Raw genomic sequence first — 19,959 nt, forward strand, 5'->3', positions numbered from 1 at the left:
CCCTGCTTAACAAATGGGAGGATTAATCTTTGGAGAAATGAAATATCACTGAGATGGAAATGTCAGGTTTGGGAAATTTGAGATGTGAAAGTAATTGATGAATTTGCAAAAACAGTCATTGCTTTGCAAAACTCAGTCACACAGCATGGAGGCAGTCCCTTCATCCCACTCAATCCACACTGACTATTGGGTACCATAGTCCATCTGTACCAATCCTTTGCTAATCGCATTTTATTTATCCTTCCCACATTCCCATCAACTCGCTTAGATTCTACCTTTTTAAATCTACATTCATAGCCAATTAACCTACTAAGGCATCTATCAAATCATTTCTTAGATTGCTGTAAAGAGAACAGTCTCTTCTAGTCTTTCCATACAACCCAAGTCCCACATCCTTGGCACTGCATCTGTAAATCTCCTTTGCAACCACTCTTGACTTTCTTCCTGATATGGGGTACCCAGTATTGAAATAATACTCTGGTTTTTCTGAAGCTTTAGTGTAACTTGTGGGCTATTTACTAAACACAGATATTCATAAAGACATTTAGTAATACAATAACTGTATTTCCCCCCCCCCCCCCCCGTCCGTCCGTCCGTCCCCGTCCCCCCCCCATCCCCCAAATTGTTTTTGTTGCCATTACCTAAAATTAATTTATGGATTTCTTTTTCAGAGCGCGATCGAGTCCTTGTTTGGGGCTTCTATGACTGGAATTGCTTATTCTCTCTTTGCTGGGCAACCTCTCACTATATTGGGCAGTACAGGTCCTGTGCTAGTGTTTGAAAAGATTTTGTTCAAATTCTGCAAGTAAGTAACTATTAACAGAGGGGCTAATAAAACTGCAGTTACTGCAGGTAGCCTGCTTCTTCAATTCTAAACAATAATGAAAATATAGCAGTAAATCAGCAACTATGACTAGAAGATAAATCTAATGATTATGTGATTCCGTGACATTCTGGAACCTGTGGAGTCCAGTTTGAAAAGCTGTGGCCAACAGGTTTTCCCCATTGGTAAACGTTTTGAATTTTCTGATTAACTTAAGTGATTCTTTTTTTTTCTGTCCAGTTGTCTAAGATTTTATTGCAATAGTGAGTGTGACCGAAGGAGAAATTACTAAGATAATTAGGTGAGGGAGCAGCATTAACAGTGGACATAGAGGTTCTCTGGTATTATTGCTTTTCTCACCTTGTTAGATTCTATCACTCTCCTAATGAGTTCCTTCAATGTCTTCATTGATCTGGTGAGATCAGCAGAGCCCCTCTCCTGCTGAATCAATACAAATTTAATGCATCCTAACATAAATTCACAACTGCAGATCCAAACTTTGGGAATAAAATGTAGTACAAAGATAATAATTCACCATCTCTCACTCCTCTACTGCAGAACATATTTGCTTGGAATAGCATTTCTGAAGCTTTTCTTAAGTTTGATGATGTTGCCTGGAATTCAGATATGTTCACCACTAAATCTAATTTCACCTGTTTCTAATCAGAATTTTTTCTCTCTCCTGTTTATAGGGACTTTAACTTATCCTACCTTTCTTTGAGAACGACTATTGGACTCTGGACATCATTCATGTGTATCTTGCTTGTTGCCACAGATGCAAGCTCTCTTGTCTGTTACATAACTCGATTTACAGAGGAGGCATTTGCCTCTCTCATCTGTATTATTTTCATCTATGAAGCCCTGGAAAAGCTGATCCATTTGGGAGAAATCTACTCTTTCAATATGCATTCAGATCTGGACCAGCTTACTCAATACTTGTAAGCATTATAGTTTTTCTTCCTTGTCAAATGTTCTCTGTTTCTGCAGAGTTAGCATTCCATGGGAGCCAGTTGCTGTACTTAAATTGAATTATTATTTTTGAAGTGTGAGCCAAGACTGAGTATTGGACAGATATTTCACCATATGACATACAGGTATGTAGGTTAATTGGCTGGGTAAATGTAAAAATTGTCCCTAGTGGGTGTAGGATAGTGTTAATGTACGGGGATCACTGGGCGGCACGGACTTGGAGGGCCGAAAAGGCCTGTTTCCGGCTGTAGATATATGATATGATATGATAACAGCAAAAAGTCATTGAATATCTACCTCGGGCTAAAATCGCATTTTACTTTCTCTTCCATCTTCCGTACTTTGAGTCTTCCCCAACCAGGTAATTTATAATCTGCTGTAGGCTAGATTACTTTCCTCCCAGCCGTGTCAAACTGATACTGGGCCTTCGGGGCTCTTAGCTGTTCAAGATAGAGCAACAAAATCTCTTGCAATCGCCTCCTGGAAAATAATAGTCGTCTGGGGCATCTGCACAGGAAATCTGCAAAGGCACTTGGAAACCAGGACTTTGGGAAATGCGGGAGTGTAATTGGTATGAAATCGCTTGTAGATTTGCAATAGCTTAGAAACCGTGATTACGTTTACTTTAAATCTTTGTTGCGATGTGTTTTTACATTGTGGTCAAAATTATAATATGACTGTTAGTGACTGTGGGAACCTATGCTGAATTGGAATTGTAATCACTGCTATGTCAGATTAATCCTTCACGTGCAACATGAGGAGGGGTTGCCAAGTTCCACTTCCTCCCTTCACCCTGACGCCCATGTACTGTGCCTGCATGTCCTGCTCTTAAGCTACTGTTTTGGTAGCTGGTGGCCTCTACCATGGGAAGGTCACAGTCCCAGCAAATGCTTATTGTTTGAAAATATCCCTAGTTCTACCCTGGAAGGATTCAAATGGACAGAGGTCCATCATCACTGCCACCTTCACAGGCACTGCCAATGCACGTTTTGCCCTGCAGAGGCTGATGTTATGATTTAAGCACTTGGTAAATTTCATTCAGGGTCTCCTATCTTGTGCACATTTCTTACACATTTTTTTGTTGAACTTCAGATCAGAGAGTTATAGAGTCATAGAGAGCGTCATAGAGTCTCAGTGTCATACAGTGTGGAAACAGGCCCTTCGGCCCAACTTGCCCACACTGGCCAACAATGTCCCAGCTACACTAGTCCCACTTGCCTGAACATGTTACTGTCTGAACATCTCGGGCAGATTCTGCTTCCCATTGAGAACACTTCTAACAGTTTGTCCTGCATCACTGCCCCTCTGCGTATTCTCCCAGTTGTGTTATGTCCTTGGTGAATACATGCCAATGCATCCATATATAGGAGCAATTGATTTCAGAAATTCAAATAGGAGCAGAATTAGGCCATTCGGCCCATTGAGTCTACTCCGCCAATCAATCATGGCTGACTTATCTTTCCCCTCAACCCCATTCTTCTGCCTTCTCCCCATAAGCCTTGACACCCTTACTAATCAAGAATCTGTCAATCTCCACCTTAAAAATATCCAATGATATGTGGCCAAATTTGTGCAGATGTCTTGAAGTCTTTAAGCACCTCCACACGATTCTTTCCATAAGTGTGTGTGTTTGAAAAAAAAAAGTGCAAAATACCAAATGCTTGTAGAATTGAAATAACAGTCAGAAGAAATCAACCAGCAACTAACCTGCAAGTGGCTGATAATCCCCTTTGGTTGGGGGTTCTTCATGCTACATAAGGTGTGCTCACCAAAGACATCAGTTGGAACATGGACCACTTGGGAGCAAGCAATGGAGGATGGTGATTTAATGCCATGCTCTGCGACATACTTCAGATAGACATTAGAGTTGTGTGCACTTTCACTTTCCAGTTGGCATATCTCAGAGCTATGTGCATGTGCCATGGATCCTACTTTAAGCATTAAAGTGCTCCCATCGTGCACAATCAGTGGGCACTGTAAAGTCAGCTTTTGTGACCGGTGATTTTAATGGAACACTATTTTCTCTAAATTAAAACAAAACTATTTTCACTGAGTGAGATATATTAATTTCTTTCCTGCCAATAATTTGGTTTAGTTTGGTTCATGTTGAAAACCACGCATTCATCTGGTCGTATTAATATATCTTGTATGTAATTTTCTGTTTCTGTTTACTTTAGCTGTATATGCGCAGAGCCTCATAATCCTAACAACAGAACTAGAGCGTACTGGGAGATGCAAAATATTACAAAATCATCGGTCTCTTGGGCAAATCTGACTGTCAGTGTAAGTTAAAGTGAATGTCGATTGGTTGTGTTCAGGAAATGATTAGCAGTACAGTTGAAGGGGGATTGTGAACAGTCTATTGATTAGCCCTGCTAATGTTGTGAAGAACATAATAGATAACACATTATACCCTTAAAATTAAGTTTTCATGGCTATTTTGCTGTAATTTTGTAGGTGGGCTGCTAATTACAGGGAGTGGATATTCCATTGTTTTAAAGATAATTTCAGGGACTTAAAATTGAAGAGAGCAGTCAAGCATAATTATTAGCATTAATTGCTATGGAGGATTACATTTAGGTGCTACGTATTCTGATATTTGTGTGGGTTTAATAACTTTGACAAAAAAGAATCTTGGGGGAGTTGATGGGAATGTCTGGGGAATAAGTTGGATTAATATAGGATTAGTGTAAACTCGTGGTTGGCACAAACTTGGTGGACTTTTCTGTGCTGTATCTCTCTGACTCTAGATCAACTTATAAACATTTTCATTCAGCACTAGTTATGTGTGTAATGTAAATTAACTTGAGATGGTAAACACGAATGGATTCTACTATTGAATGTTTGTGTTTATTTTGTAAATTGAATTATTCAGCAAATGTAACATTAATTCCTGTGGAACCTTCTACACACTGCCACAGCCCTTCTGGGAAGCTACATTATGAGCAAGGCCCAAGTTCTCTGCAATTTCATCAGATTGTTTTTCACCCGAAGGTTTTTTGCCATGTGTCTAGGATGTTCTTCGTCAGCAATGTTTGGAACAAAGTCTCCAACGTTTTCAGGAGAATGATTAAACAGAGTATCAAAAAAATGTCATCTTCACTAACTGCTCTCCTCCTCAAAGTACTTCAGCACTTTCCCGTGCAATCATCGGATATGCAACCACTGCCCACCATCCAGGGACCCAAACAGTCCTTTCAGGGAAGCAGTGATTCACTTGCACTTCCAACCTAGTATACTGCATTCAGTAATCCTTGTCTCCTTTTGTCAAATACTTTGCCTTTATCCATGGCTTCCACAATTTTTGCAAAGTTGTTTTTTTTTCCTTTGTCGAAACTAGGAAAGAGTCCTGGACCTAAAACTTTAATCATTTCCTTCCACATATGCTGTCTAACCTGCTGAGTGTTTCCAGCATTTTCTGCTTTTATTTGGGGATTCATTTCCTAAATACATTTTTTATGACTTGAGAATCCCACCAATTTTCTTCTATACCTCACTAGCTTGCAACTCTCTTATTTCAAGGTTCTAACGGGTCGTGGTTCATTTTATGCAAGTTATTTGGAACGTGCCCATTAGTTGTTTAGTTTATTCATTCATCTATCAACTGTTCAATTATCTTGGACATGTTTCCAAATTGAAACAGATCATTATTTAATACTGATTTTTGGCTTGTAGTTGATTAAATAGTAAGCCCCTAGTGTGGATCAACAATATATTGATTTGCCATTCTGACATATAACATCAGGATTTGAGACCGTTTTTACTTGATTGTTTGAGTTTCAATTGCATTATACGTTTTTTCCATTTTATAACCTAATTTATAAATTGATGTCTATAATGTGAGGATGTTTTCCAAACTTTGCAATTTGGATAGTATCAGTCTGAAGAAGGGTTCCAACCTGAAATGTTATCTGTTTATTCCCTAATGCCTCACTCATTGAGTTCCTTCCGCACTTTGACTTTGCTCAAGACTCCAACATCTACAGTCTCTTGTGTCTCTAGTATTAACATTTATTTTCTGTGGTGCAAGGATAAAAGTCAAATTCAGGAGAAAGTTGTAGATCAATAAATGGATGGTTGAGAGTACCTGACACTACTTCTACCTAAGGCAGGGTCAGTTGGATATTTCCTCACTTCTTCCCCCCACCCCCACCCTTCCCCACAAGCCCTTTCTATGACTGGGTCCTGTACCCAATCTCTTCAATCTCTTACCTTGCCGGAGATGCGATTGTTTTCCGGATCGTATCTCTGGTCGCTCTGCGGCCTAACATCACGGAGCTGGAGGTCTTGCCTGGGACTGACCTTCAGTCCCCGCGGGGGCGTGGACTTATTATCTGAGCCTGCGATCCCTTGCCTGGGATCGACGCTCCAATGCAGCCTGCAGACTTTAACATCAGGAGCTCACAGTCTCGGGTTGAGACCGGTCGGGAGCTCCAAAAGCTGCACGAGGTTCGACTGGTCCCGACCCGGGGTAGATCGCCGGCGCGGGGGAGCTGAGATTCCCCCCCGATGAAGGAACTCGATCGCCCCGACGAGGAAGGCTCGCCGCCGGCTACGGGAGTCAAGATCATCCTGTCAACAGAAGGTTAGAGCCCCCGACCGCTGGAGGACAAAGAAGGGAGAGATTGAACTTTTTTTTCACCTTCTATCACAGTGAGGAATGTGGAGGGGTCACTGTGGTGGATGTTCATGTTAAAATGTATTTTGTGTGTCCTGTTGCTTCTTATTATGACTGTATGGCAAATGAAATTCCTCGTATGTTGCAAAACATACTTGGCAAATAAACTTTGATTGAGATTGTGATTGTAAATGTAAACATCTGAATAACATGTCGATTGACGGGTTGTGTGAAGTTATGTTGAAATTCTCCAAGGGGAACTTATGAATGTTTGTTCATGTTTTAAATTGTCTTGAACTTGTTCACATAAAACAATAAACTGAAGTCACGCTATTCGGAGTAATTTAAATAAAAATAATATCTAAACATAAAGCATATAACGTTGTAAATTATTTTAAATCCTGATGTTAGAAACAAATTGCTGGCCAGTCCTGTTAACGTGAGAGATGGGTGAGGATTGCATAGGGAAGACTCTTGTAGTGATATCATGTGAAAAAATGTAATACTGTAGATATCATAACCTGGTCCTGTCTCTGAAGATTACTTCAGTGGTGTATGGAGCATTTCATACAGTGAAGAAACCAATGCAATGGTGCTCCAAAATTTAGTCGAGTGCAACATTTTTAATGTGATCTGTTTGCTGCTTTTCATCGTTTAGGACTGCAGGGCATTTCACGGTGAATTTGTTGGCCCTTCGTGTGGACCCCATGGACCATACACCCCAGATGTCCTCTTCTGGTCTGTGATATTATTCTTTTCTACATTTACCCTATCAGGGTTCCTCAAACAGTTTAAAACAAGTCACTATTTCCCAACTAAGGTATGTATAATTTCTTCATCGTGTTTTCTATTCAACAAAATTATATTTTTCAAGCGTTTTACAGATTCTTATTTACCACATAAGGCTGTTTTTATTTAAACAAAAATTACCAAATAATGAATGTAGCTCTTGTTCCCGACTTTTAATGGAATACTTTGGTATAGGTCATCGCTGGAAAGAGAATTTTACCGAGAAAGGGTAGACCATTATTTATAATGTATTCCTTTGGATGCAGTTACTTTTAGCCAAGGCTATTCTGTTAATTATTTTTCTCCATTTGATTCTGTATAGCATTTATTACATGAAGCCAGAAATGATCGTTGGCAAACTTGACTTTTATTTGAAAAATATTCTCCCATTTATTATTCCTGATGGCCAGTAACACTGTTTTGTTCATTAATTATATTTACTGGCAGGTGCGATCAATGATAAGTGATTTTGCTGTTTTCCTGACCATCTTCTCCATGGTTCTTATTGACTATGCCCTGGGAATACCATCACCAAAGCTTCAAGTTCCCAGCATCTTTAAGGTAACAAAATAAACATCATTTGGAAGACTGTTTGAGATACCCAAAGGAACAAGTAATTGGTAATTAGTTTGAGACAAGCAAAGTAAAGGCTGCAGTGAGATGGGCAGGTGTAATAATAATAATGAGTACAAGGAACTTTGTATTCTAAGGGGTATGGATTAACAACACACACATTTGTAAAATAATCTTATTCTACAATAGGGTACCATGTACTGAATCTCAGGGACCAAACAGTTTAGATTTAATTACTTAGCCGGTGGTGATAATCTGAAAGATTACCCAGAGGAATGTATTCATTCAATATATAAAATTGGAAGAGAAAGCAATTGAGGGGAATGCACTTGACCACAGATTACCTGTGCAAAGTTCTGCTGCTTCTGTCCAACCCTGCATTGTCCTTTCTCCCCTTCACCCCTATGCCTGCTAACTGCTGTTCTCCCAATTAACTAATGCTTCAGTTTGAAAACACTGGCTTCATTTTAAAATCTCTTCCCTTCTTTATTTGTGTAATCCCTCCATCTTTTTTTTAAACTGTGCACATACCCCCACCCCTCAAAAACACCTCAAATTCTGGCAACTTGAGCATCTTGAACCATTGCAACAGGTCAGTTGATCTGTGCTGCTTGCCAGTGGGAGAAGATTGAATCATAAATGGCAAACCTTCCATAGTGGCTGCAAGTCTAATTGCCAAATGGAGTTTGCAACACACTACTTCCTGGGTCTCTGGTGGCCGTCTGCAGCTTTGACCAGACTGGGAAATTGTGCAGAGGGTTCTCCCAGTTGTTAGTGGTAATACTGAATTAAAATCTTGCCCGACTTTGCTGTATCGGAGCTCTGACCTTTTGCATGACAGATGACTCGTAGGTTGGCCCTGCCGCAGAGTCTATGGCAGACATGCTACAAAGGCGAAAGGACGCAGTGTTGGAGTCACACGGCAGGTCAGGCAGCATCTCTGCAGGACATGGGTAGATGACGTTTTGGGTCGAGACCCATCTGCAGTTCTTTGTTTCTACATGCCACAAAGACATGTGATCTTTGTATCATGCAGCAAAGCTGATGAGCATCCTGCAGAGATCTATATGGACAGTAGGCTGGTTCATTTGTTGAGGAAAGATCTCATTGTTGATTTGTCCCAAGTGACTCCAAGAATATGTCTGAAGCCATTCAATCTCTGTTTCTGCTTGGCGTGTGCAACCAGCTTTCATGGGTCGAAAGGAAGGCACTGAGCACAAAAAGCTTAATATATACAGGGTAATATTATAGCCATAGTGAGAGACACCAAACTAGAAATACAATTGAGTAACTTCAAAATTTGGTTGACGACAGTATTCAATTTGATGACATCTGCAAAGGGAAACTGCAGTATTAACATACTGTATACCATCCTCAGATATATGTTGCTAATGAGAGGGTGTAAGATTGCACTGATGCCAGTAATTTGCAAAAATATCTTTGAAATTAAAAACAAAACTCTGATCCTTGTACTGTGTGTTCATTTGCAGCCAACAAGAGATGATCGAGGATGGCTAATTAGTCCCATAGGCCCAAATCCCTGGTGGACAGTCATTGCTGCCATTGTCCCAGCTCTACTCTGTACTATTCTTATTTTCATGGACCAACAGATCACTGCCGTCATAATTAATAGGAAGGAACACAAACTGAAAGTACGAGTTCTTACTAATGTTTAAGTTTTTTGTTGTAAATGAAAGTTACAGATAATTTAAAGTAATTAAAAATGTAATTGATAGTTCAGTGTTGTGCAGATTGGATTTGTCTGCATCTACTGCAAAATTAGTGTAATGTACAATTGAAAGCTGCATTTTAATCTTTAAGTTGACTGTTTTGGTTTTAAAATTTGTGCAAGAACTTTATAATAGCAATGTTTCAGTGACATTTAGATGGATGCATGAGCAGGCAGGGAATGGGTGGGTAGAGACGATATCAGGTAGATGCACAGTTTAAACTCAAATGGTCAGCACAAACCTCATGGGCTGAAGGTTCTGTTCCTGTGCTGTACTGTTCTACGTTGTAGTCAGTTGGTCAAAATTTAGATTCGAATTCATCAGTTCTTTCTCTCCGTAGAAAGGATGCGGCTATCACCTTGACCTCCTTGTCGTGGCTATAATGTTGGGTGTGTGTTCAATCATGGGCCTGCCATGGTTTGTCGCGGCAACTGTTCTCTCCATCTCTCACGTGAACAGTCTGAAGCTGGAATCAGAATGTTCAGCTCCTGGTGAACAGCCAAAATTCCTTGGTATTCGAGAACAACGTGTCACCGGTCTGATGATCTTCGTTCTCATGGGCTGCTCGGTCTTTATGACAGCTTTCTTACAGGTAGGTCAATAGTGGAAGTATTAAGCAACTGGTTGGAGCTGTAAATTTCAATGGAGCATGCTAATTCAAAGGATTTGTCTGCAATTTAGTGTGAAATACAAACCAGACTTTTAATTAGATTATAACAAATTCTGTTTAATGCTTACAAAAAAAAAATCAGCTCAAAATCCAATTGATTTACAAACTTAAAACTTTAGAAATAAACGGCAATGTAACTAAAGAAAGAGGTTCACAACCACATTTCTAATTGGACATTTTTTTAAAATTATGGACTGTTACGTCCTAATTTCCTGGTGTTTCACAGGTGGGGTGCCATTTCTGTTGGCTGTGGGTAGGTAATGAGAGGGGAAGATGGAGCAACTCTTTCATATACGCCCAATCTCTCAGCTTTGCTTGTAATAGATTTTTATCATTTTAACATTAAATTCAATTGATAATGTGTTATAAGGCAAGGATGTTTCCAACGTCTACGGATAAATAACCCTGTCTGGTGAAAGTATGTTGCAAGTATGTACAGCAAAACAGTAGTTCAATTACTCGTGGTCACAGGCCTGAGATATTATTCTGGAAAGATGAGTTTGAATCCCACCATGGCAGTTGGGTAATTTGAATAAATATTATCTTTTCATTTCATTATGGAATGTATATTTGTTTAGAATATTTGTGTTCCTTATTATCAATATTTGACTAATTATCTGTTGGCAAATCTTTAGATTTAATTTCCATTCTACATTCAGCCATCTTGCTATTTAATTGCCTTTAAGTTCAAGTTATGGTTTCTGACTGACATGTGGTCCCTCCAGACTGAAAATAGAATGGGTTCATAAAGGGAGCCTTTGTGGATACACAAATGCATTCAATGGCTGCCTAAATTCTTGGGGAGCCAGCAAAGCTGACAAACCATCTCCTGAGATGCCATCTGTTTCTCATTGAAATCAAAGCGAGATGAAATTATTTATTATTAAATACGGCGCAGAAGGAAGCAGAAAATTGGGAGACATGCAGCGATCTGCTGCAGCTGCTTGGACAGATTTTGTGGAGGGATGTTGAGTCAACCTGACCTTGAACGTCTCGAATAGAACAGTCCTCAAAGACCATAAGCAAAAGCGTGACTGGCCTACCACAGAGTGTCTCAGACCTCAATGCACCTTCAGAAAACCTGATCTTAAGAATCCATTATTCACCAGAGTGCTATCGTGGAATATGATAGTTTTGAAGATTCGGGGAGTAGGCTCCTCACTGAAGGGCATGTCTTTGTTTCCTATGTTAAGGTCTCCAAGTTGCCCTGAGTGGTCAACTATGATGCCTCTTGTGATGAAGTGGTGCTAGCGCTGTCACTACTGAGTCACCATGAAATGAATATTTCTGTAACTAAATACCGAAGAAGACACTCCATGAATTTAACCAGGGGCAGTAGACTAGTTTGTGTGACCACTTTCTATAGATGTGGGAAGGTTTCTGATCAACCACTAGTCAGTTCAAATGCTACCTGGTCATGATAGCAAGATAGGAAGAAATGTCACAAACTAGTCTACTGCCCCTGGTTTGACTGAGCCTCTTCCATTCCTGTCACTACAGGGAACTTTGAGCTCAGTCTACGACTGTATGAGTGGAAATGTGTGCAACTTGTGGCATCATTAAAGGTGAGCACCTGATGCCTGGAATAATTTGAGCTTGCTAAAGTGGATTGTGCATGAAAATACCCAGTCCAATTGTGTGATCAATATAATCTTTGCCTGGAAATAATTGCTGAAATGCATTACTCTGGGTAAACCTAATCTCACCTGGTTAGCAACCTGTGATCCAATTTCTGGGCTTTTGCCTTTTTCAAGAATTTGTCTTTTACATTGATGCTGCAAATTGGACACATAATGTACTTGATTTAAATTTAGAACTGCGATGCACAGTATCCGATACACTATGTCCTTTGAATACGTATATTGTATGAGCTATTGAATCTACCAGCCAAAGCTTGTATGAATTTACAACTAAATGTATACGTGGAAAACAAAGATTAGGAGATGATAAGCAGAAATTTTATAATGAGTAAATATAATAGACAATGCCAGTAATGGATTGAATTTCCTTTTCGTAATTTCAACCAAAGTGGAACAGTTTCTGCTTGAATGTTTATTCCAGAGTGAATTAAATATAAAGTGTCCTTTTATGCTGTCATCAATCTTGTTGTTTTGGTTGAGATCAAAATGTGATTTGTGGAGCAGAAGCCTCGCGTTAGTACACAAGGATCTTTTGATCTGACCAATTCTGCAACTCAATAAATTAAAAAGTATGATGGCAAGTTCCTGCTTTTATCAATTGCAATTTCTTTGAAGTTTGATTGAGCCAGACTTCAATTCCGCGTAACATGAATTCCAGAATAAACAGTTTGTTGCAAAATGTGGAGCTCAAATAAATAACGCATTTATACAGCACAAGCACATTTCATTCATTACACTGGATGTATCATCAAATTATTTGCTGCTGAAATTAATCAATCCAACTCCTGACTATTGGGCCATCACAATAAACTTTCATATTGAATTTATGGAAATCTAAATCATTTGTTAATCAACCCAGGGGCTCATTAGTTGACAGCAAGAATATCATGTTTTTAATGGATTGAACGTGTCGCCAATTTTCATTTAAATTTACTATTGTTTTACTGTTTAAATTTGAATTTACTGTTGTATCTATTGTGCCTGTAAAGCTACAGCAAGTAAGAATTTCATTGTTCCGGTTCATATCCGGTGCAAATGATGAATAAACTCTCTTGACTATTATTTACTCCCTATGTTTACTGCTAAAATCTTTGAGTTTTGTTATAGCCAGTTTAACGCTTGATGTCGTCTTAATCAAACAAAGTGATTTTTCTAAAAGAAAATGCCTAAAATATGACAACCTTACAAAGAATGATTGCTTTATGTAATGAAAAGATCAAAGATGAATGGCAGCAAAAATTCATCTTTTGGGTTTCATCAGTATGAAAATGCCCATAACATTTATGATTTTGGCTAATAATTTGGATATTTATTATTGATTAACCGGAAGTCATTATCACACCTGACACCACATCATAACATTATTGAACATGAATTTGCATGAATAACTTCCAAATGTTTATTATCTGAGCAACTGCTGAGAAGTTGTGGTTTTTGCTGGAAGTGAGGAAGTTAAAATCAGAATTCAAGATTTATTCAAACTGCTTTTTATATGCAATGATATGAGTAAGGTCCTATGTTGAAAAGCTATACCAACGCAACTTTGTAATCGTATAAGCTTGCTATTAACCCTTTCTCTTCACTCCAGCATTTGATGTGGTGAAGGGAGGAGAGGTGCAGAATGACTTGAGTGACACTTGAATGTTCCAATGTGATATTTGCAATCACTTTGTGTTTTCAGTTCATCCCAATGCCTGTACTTTACGGAGTCTTTCTTTACATGGGGGTTTCATCGCTGAAAGGAATTCAGGTGAGAATTATATTTGCAAAATGGACCATGTACTTTTGTACATATACATGCTCCCATTCTCTATCTAAATTCGGGATGTTCCCTATTTATCCACTGTTTAATATTTTAAATGTGGTTTCGCCCTGTCTGTGACAATGTGACTTACAGCTCAGTTTACACAAGGTTCCATAGTATAATGTCTTGACAAAGAGATTTTACGTTTAATAAGATTAACTAGATGATTATTCCATCTGTGATTTTGTGGTGTTAACTTGCACAATCACTGTCTATTGTATAATATAACCCTTTTTTTATTGAACGTAAAATGGCATATATTAATAACTGTTTTTAAATATTCCAATAAACAATCATAGATAATGATTATTGTCAGATTACCATCAGCCTTGGCCTGTTTCTTATGTTGTTCCAATCAAACGCAAATGGAACAAAATATTCCCATTTGTTATAGATCACATTTGTGTACTTATAAAATGTAATTTTACATTCTACTGTCATAACAGTATATTGAAGTTTGTGAATCAAGTGGTGGGAAAGTAGGAGGCATCCTGGAACGGGAGTAATCGATGCTATGAATGTGTTCATGTGCAGAAAAGTATGTTGGAAATGCCCCACTGAATTGTTCTGTTTGTGAAAGAATTTTGAAACATTGGAAACCTGAATATTCCAAGTATTTTTAATTGTTTGTTTTAAAAAGTATAATACATCCCTCAGGATGCAACCTCCAACATGGGAGGATTTTGAGAAACTTGCTGCATGTGAATATTGTTTTAGCGATTTGGCACGGTGGCGCAGCAGTAGAGTTGCTACATTACAGCGAATGCAGCGCCGGAGACTCGGGTTCGATCCTGACTACGGGCGCCGTCTGTACGGAGTTTGTACGTTCTCCCCGTGACCTGCATGGGTTTTCTCCGAGATCTTCGGTTTCCTCCCACACTCCAAAGACGTACAGGTTTGTAGGTTAATTGACTGGGTAAATGTTAAAAAATTGTCCCTAGTGTGTATAGGGTAGTGTTAATGTGCGGGGATCGCTGGGCGGCGCGGACTCGGTGGGCCGCGCTGTATCTCTAAATCTAAATCTAAAATTTAACTTTACATTGATGTTTCAGAACTTTTATTAAAGGTTTTTCAGATTTTAAAATATAATATCTACACTATTCATTGCAAATGAGTTTTAACACTTTCATATGCTATTGTGATCTAAATGGACAACCTTTTAATTGTACTAAAACTTGCTTTTTCCAGTTCTTTGATCGTCTGCAACTATTTGCGATGCCAGCCAAGCACCAGCCAGATTTTATCTACCTGCGTCATGTGCCACTGCGCAAAGTTCACCTTTTCACATTCATACAGCTCACCTGTCTAATCCTGCTCTGGGTCATCAAAGCATCACCTGCTGCTATTGTCTTTCCTATGATGGTAAACATTTGACTTTTTAATGTATTTTGTCTACCTGATTGTTAAAGTTAATTTTCTCCTCTTCCCTTCATTTAGGTCTCTGGCATTTGTACTATCCTTTTTGTAAAGGGTGTGCAGGGGACTTGCCGATTGGTCCATAACAAAGTTCTCCTACAATTTTCTTTCTATACAAAAGTGACCTTGCTAGGTTTTTGTTTGTTTTTTTCCCCCTCTGTCTTCGCCAAACATTTAAGTGACATTTGAAGCATGAACACAAATCTGCATCTTCCCATAAGAAAGGCGGAAAATTATGCAAATATTCAGCAGTTCAGGCAGCATTTGTGGGTAAAGGAACAGAATGTTTCAGATTGACGACCGTTCATTGCACGCTAAAGAAAGAGGAGGGTTAGAAAGAATGCAGGGTGGGGACCAAAAGATTGAATTACACAGATGGCATTGGTGCCAGTTGAGAAAAGGTGGTAAAAGATTGTTAATTGCAGTTGACCTGTCCGGAAGAGGTGTGAATAAACTAAGATTAAAGGGAACGGAGGAGAGAGAAACCAAAATAATATCGAAACTGCAAGATACAGAACACTGCAGTTGGAGATCTGAAATAGGAAGACGTTGGAGATACCAGCAGGCCAGGCAACATCTGTCATGTTACATCAAAACTGGCTAGCTCTGGCTAAAGTTGAAAAGGCGGGTTATCTGAGTGTTAATTTAATAACTTGCATCAGAACTAGCCAGTCTGTAACTTCCCACTCCAAACTGCAGTGGATTCAAATTGTTTTTTTAATATATTTGTATGGCATTTTATCCAAATAAAACAAGCATTAATGTGGTCACTTTTAAAATGATTTTCTAATGGACTTTTAACAATCTCTTTCTTCGTTGTGAAAGCTGTTGTGGCAAGGATTTATGAATGTTGTTAACATCTCTTCCTCAATTATCTAAAAGACAAAGAGCCAGCTCTGGGCCCTTCAAGCTAAGCCCTCGTTTTTTGGCTTCCAGCTTGTACAAAATACTTGAGCACTAAAATATTGACTGAACAACCAGTGCAATACTGGGAGAATGCTCCATCGTTGAAAGTGGGATTTTTTAAGCTAACATGTTCAGACAAGGCTCTATCTGGTAAAAATGATATTTTGGCACTATTTTGAAGAAGAACAGGGGATTTATCAAAGGTAACCACAAAAAGCTGGATTAAATCAGCGGGACAGGCAGCATCTCTGGAGAGAAGGAATGGGTGACGTTTCGGGTATATCCCTGTTTTTCTGGTCAATGTTTATTGCTCAATCAATGTAATTTGGGGGGAGGTGTGGTATGGTCGGGATTTAAAAAAAACACATACACACAGTGTTATTATTTGTGCAATGTTGCTGGGCGCAAATTGGCAATGTGGCTTTTTTTTGCATTGTAACATTGCAAAAAATACATGCTTCAAAAATACTACTTTGCGCATAAAGAACTGTGAGGTGCCTAAGATCACGAAAAGCACCATGCAAATGCAAGTAGATTCATTCTTTACAACTAGAGTGAGAAGTCATTTGAAAAAGGGAGGAGAATAATCACATTGGAGGATGGATAATGATAATGATCAAAATTGGTAAGCGCCGTGGAGAGCATCTTATCGGGACACATCGCAGCATGGTTTTGGAAGAGCTCCATCCAAGACCGCAAAAAATTGCAGAGAGTTTTGGACACAGCCCAGACCATCACACAAACCAACCTCCCTTCCATCGACTCCATCGGCACTTCACGATGCCTCGGCAAGGCCGCCAGCAAATTCAAGGACCAGCTTCACCCCGGTCACTCCCTCATTTCTCCTCTCACATCAGGAAAGAGGTACAGAAGTGTGAAAACGCATGCCTCCAGATTCAGGGAGTTTCTTCCCAGCTGTTATCAGGCAACTGAACCATCCTCTCACCAGCTAGCTTACGGTCCTGACCTCCCATCTACCTCATAGAAGATCTTTGAACTATCTTTAGTCGGACTTCAAAGTTCTACCTTTGCACTAAATATTGTACCCTTTATTCTTTATCTTTGAATTGTGAACGGCTTTATTGTATTCATGTATAGGCTTTTTCTTTGGCTGGCTAGCACGTAAACGAAAGCTTTTCACCATACCTCAGTACTCGTGACAATAATAAACTGAACTAAGCGGGTAGCAGAGAACAAGCCCTGTTCCAGAGGGCAGATGAGACATTTCGGTGCAAGTATCCCAAATAAGTGGACTAATGACTATGGGCTTCCTGGGTATCGAAGGATATAAGGCTGAATATAATTGTTCTTATGAGACCATGTCTATTGAGACCAAAATCCATCTTAATGTTGCAAACATCCAGACAGGCCAACATTTGTACCGTGCTGCCAACCTCTATGTTTATTGTGTTATTAGAAGGGATGCTGGAGTACATTAAAAACTAACTTTTAATATTGCTACAATAAATGATTGTCAGTGTTTTGCAATTATTCACAACATATGCAACATAATCTTTCTACTGAACAGCCAGATCCTATCCACCAATTCTGCTGTCTTCTACATCCTTACTAGTCTGCAACAGCCTCCCTGTGAGGGCTTTTATTTGTAGGGCAGCAGCACTCTGTTGTATCTCTCGTGTTCAATGTCTCTTTCCCTCATAGATAATGATGGCACTGCATAATGATCACATTTATGGTTTGCAATGTTCTTACTTTACAATATACACTTTTTCTTTTGGTGGGAGTATGAGCTAAAGATGGGTTTTATGCCTACAGTTCTTCAATATTGTTTTGTGTCATGTACAATTTACATTTCTATAATAACAAATTTTTCATTATTGTTATTTTCCTTTGCTGTTATTTTACTAATTCATTCACTTTTGGGTATTATGAATTTTGGTAACGAGCTACATCTCTCGTTACACCCAACTTGATTTTTGATATTAATTCAGTTTTCACTTGAAATATCTCTTCAATTTGAACAGAGTGTGTGGTGTGCTTTTGCCAAGAATACTACATTCTTACTCTGAAGAGGCTAGATTAATACTGCAGGACTGCCACTATATGCTCGTGATGCAACTAATAAATATTTAGGTTGGTTGATAAACTGCCAATCGAGAGACCCACTTTGTCTTGAATGAGGAGCTTTCTGAGTTGTAGGAATTGCACCCGTGTGGATCCTCCATCCGTGTAGATCCCCACATCCTCTCACTGGTGTGGATTCCAGTGAGCTCCTGACTTGCACTTTGTAGACAGCGGAAATGTGTGCATGTCAGGAGGTGAGTCATTTAGTGCAGAATACTCGGGCATTGGCTTGTCCTTTTTGACCATCACATTTGTGTATCTGGTCCAGTTGAGAGTTTGGCCAATGGTGACCAAACTGCTGATGGAAGGGATACTGCAATTTCTTGTGCCTTTTGAGTGTCAGGGGTAGGTGGTTAGACTTTTGTTGGAGACGGTCATTGCCTGGTACTTTTGTAGCACAAAAGGTACTTATCAACCTGTACCTGAATGGTGTCTAGGACTTGTTTGTACAGGTGTGCACTGGCTCATTTTGCTGAGAAGCAAACTGAATATTGTGCACTCGGCAATTATCTCCACTTCTAGCCTTATGCTGGAAAGAAGGTCATTGATGAAGCAGCTAGGAATTAATGAGCCCAAGGATCATTTGGAGAGTACTTACTATTTAATTACTTGTGAATAAATGTGATTGAAGGAAAAATTGCATGCTTAATATTTAGGCTTCATATTACTGCTTTCATCTGTCCTTTGTGATAACTCTATTCTGAATGTTAGAATACACAATCCATGTATAATGACAAATAATTTAGCAATAAGGATGTGAAGTGATGTCCATTTATTTAGGTCTGGAAAAGTTACAGATATCTTAACGCTATGAAATGCATTATTCCTTTAAATAACTGGGGGGGAAATGACTGCAAAAAAACTACATTGTACAGAATACTTACTAAATAAATCTAGCTCTTTTGTATGTTTTAATAGTTGTACATTAATTATTAAGAATGAATCTTTTTCAAATATGTTGTTCCAATATTTCTTAATCTGATCTTTGATACTATATTGCAGGTATTAGCTCTAGTTTTTGTTAGAAAATTGATGGACCTTTGCTTTATGAAGCGCGAGCTAAGCTGGCTTGATGATTTAATACCTGAAAGTAAGAAGAAAAAAATAGATGATGCCAAAAAAGTCAAGGAACATGGAGTAAGATTCAATTGTCATAATATACTCTTTTTTTTTTGACAGACCTGTTTTAACCATTGTCTCTTGCTTTTAATCATTGAAAGGGAAAATCCAATTACTTTTTTAAAGTGGAATTTTCCTCTTTTCCAAAAGATTTGTGCACCTGAAGCTACTTTGACATAAACATTATTTGACCATACCTGATGGGAACAACTTTCCAATCTTCCCCAATTTTTCAAATGACAATTTGAATTGGCCACAGGAACAGTCAAAATACCAGTTTGTTTTGAATTTCCCTCTTCTCCCCAGCTTTCAAAATGAATGCACTTGAATTTGGTGCAAGGAATTAATTTTGAAGTTGCATTATCACAATGTCGAAGAGTGATTCAAAACTGATATTTCATCACTCCACCTACAAACTATGACATGGAGTAAACTAACTCATGGGTCATTTTGCTATCTTATTTTGGTTTAAAGCAAGTGACTTCTTGAGAAGGAAAGTCATGTACAGAATTTGCATTAAGATCACTCGATTATATTATCTTTCGGTGGAGATTGTTCAAGGGAGGGAGATGGAGAATATTTAACTTGTACTCATTGCTATTTAAACCACTTAATTTTATCTGGTTTTCATTAAGTGATTAAGTAATATATATGTGTTACATAATCTTGTATGTAGTGCAGTTTTTTTATGGTACCTATTACCAATTGCGGATACGCCATAGATATTGTCTCAGTTGTTCCCTTTCGTAGTCTGGGTATTCTGCATCCACCAATGTCCCATATTGCCCAATATTTAGTTAATTTATAGGACATAAAG

General features: G+C 38.7%; 1 protein-coding gene across 4 annotated transcripts in view; it reads left to right on the forward strand.

Moving 5' to 3' along the window:
* Positions 1-19,959, forward strand: part of LOC144611952 (electroneutral sodium bicarbonate exchanger 1-like) — an 88,148-nt gene that overhangs the window by 59,482 nt on the left and 8,707 nt on the right. For 3 of the 4 annotated variants that reach the window (XM_078431307.1, XM_078431309.1, XM_078431308.1), the window contains exons 13-22: positions 672-805; positions 1,516-1,761; positions 3,970-4,075; positions 7,069-7,230; positions 7,647-7,760; positions 9,263-9,424; positions 9,843-10,094; positions 13,494-13,562; positions 14,805-14,978; positions 19,026-19,160. In XM_078431307.1, the coding sequence (XP_078287433.1) occupies positions 672-805; positions 1,516-1,761; positions 3,970-4,075; positions 7,069-7,230; positions 7,647-7,760; positions 9,263-9,424; positions 9,843-10,094; positions 13,494-13,562; positions 14,805-14,978; positions 19,026-19,160 (1,554 nt within the window). The remainder of the gene's footprint in view (positions 1-671; positions 806-1,515; positions 1,762-3,969; positions 4,076-7,068; positions 7,231-7,646; positions 7,761-9,262; positions 9,425-9,842; positions 10,095-13,493; positions 13,563-14,804; positions 14,979-19,025; positions 19,161-19,959) is intronic. The other variant, XM_078431310.1, reaches the window with a different exon arrangement.

The sequence above is a fragment of the Rhinoraja longicauda genome, chromosome 42 (genome assembly GCF_053455715.1).
Source record: "Rhinoraja longicauda isolate Sanriku21f chromosome 42, sRhiLon1.1, whole genome shotgun sequence".
Taxonomy (NCBI): domain Eukaryota; kingdom Metazoa; phylum Chordata; class Chondrichthyes; order Rajiformes; family Arhynchobatidae; genus Rhinoraja; species Rhinoraja longicauda.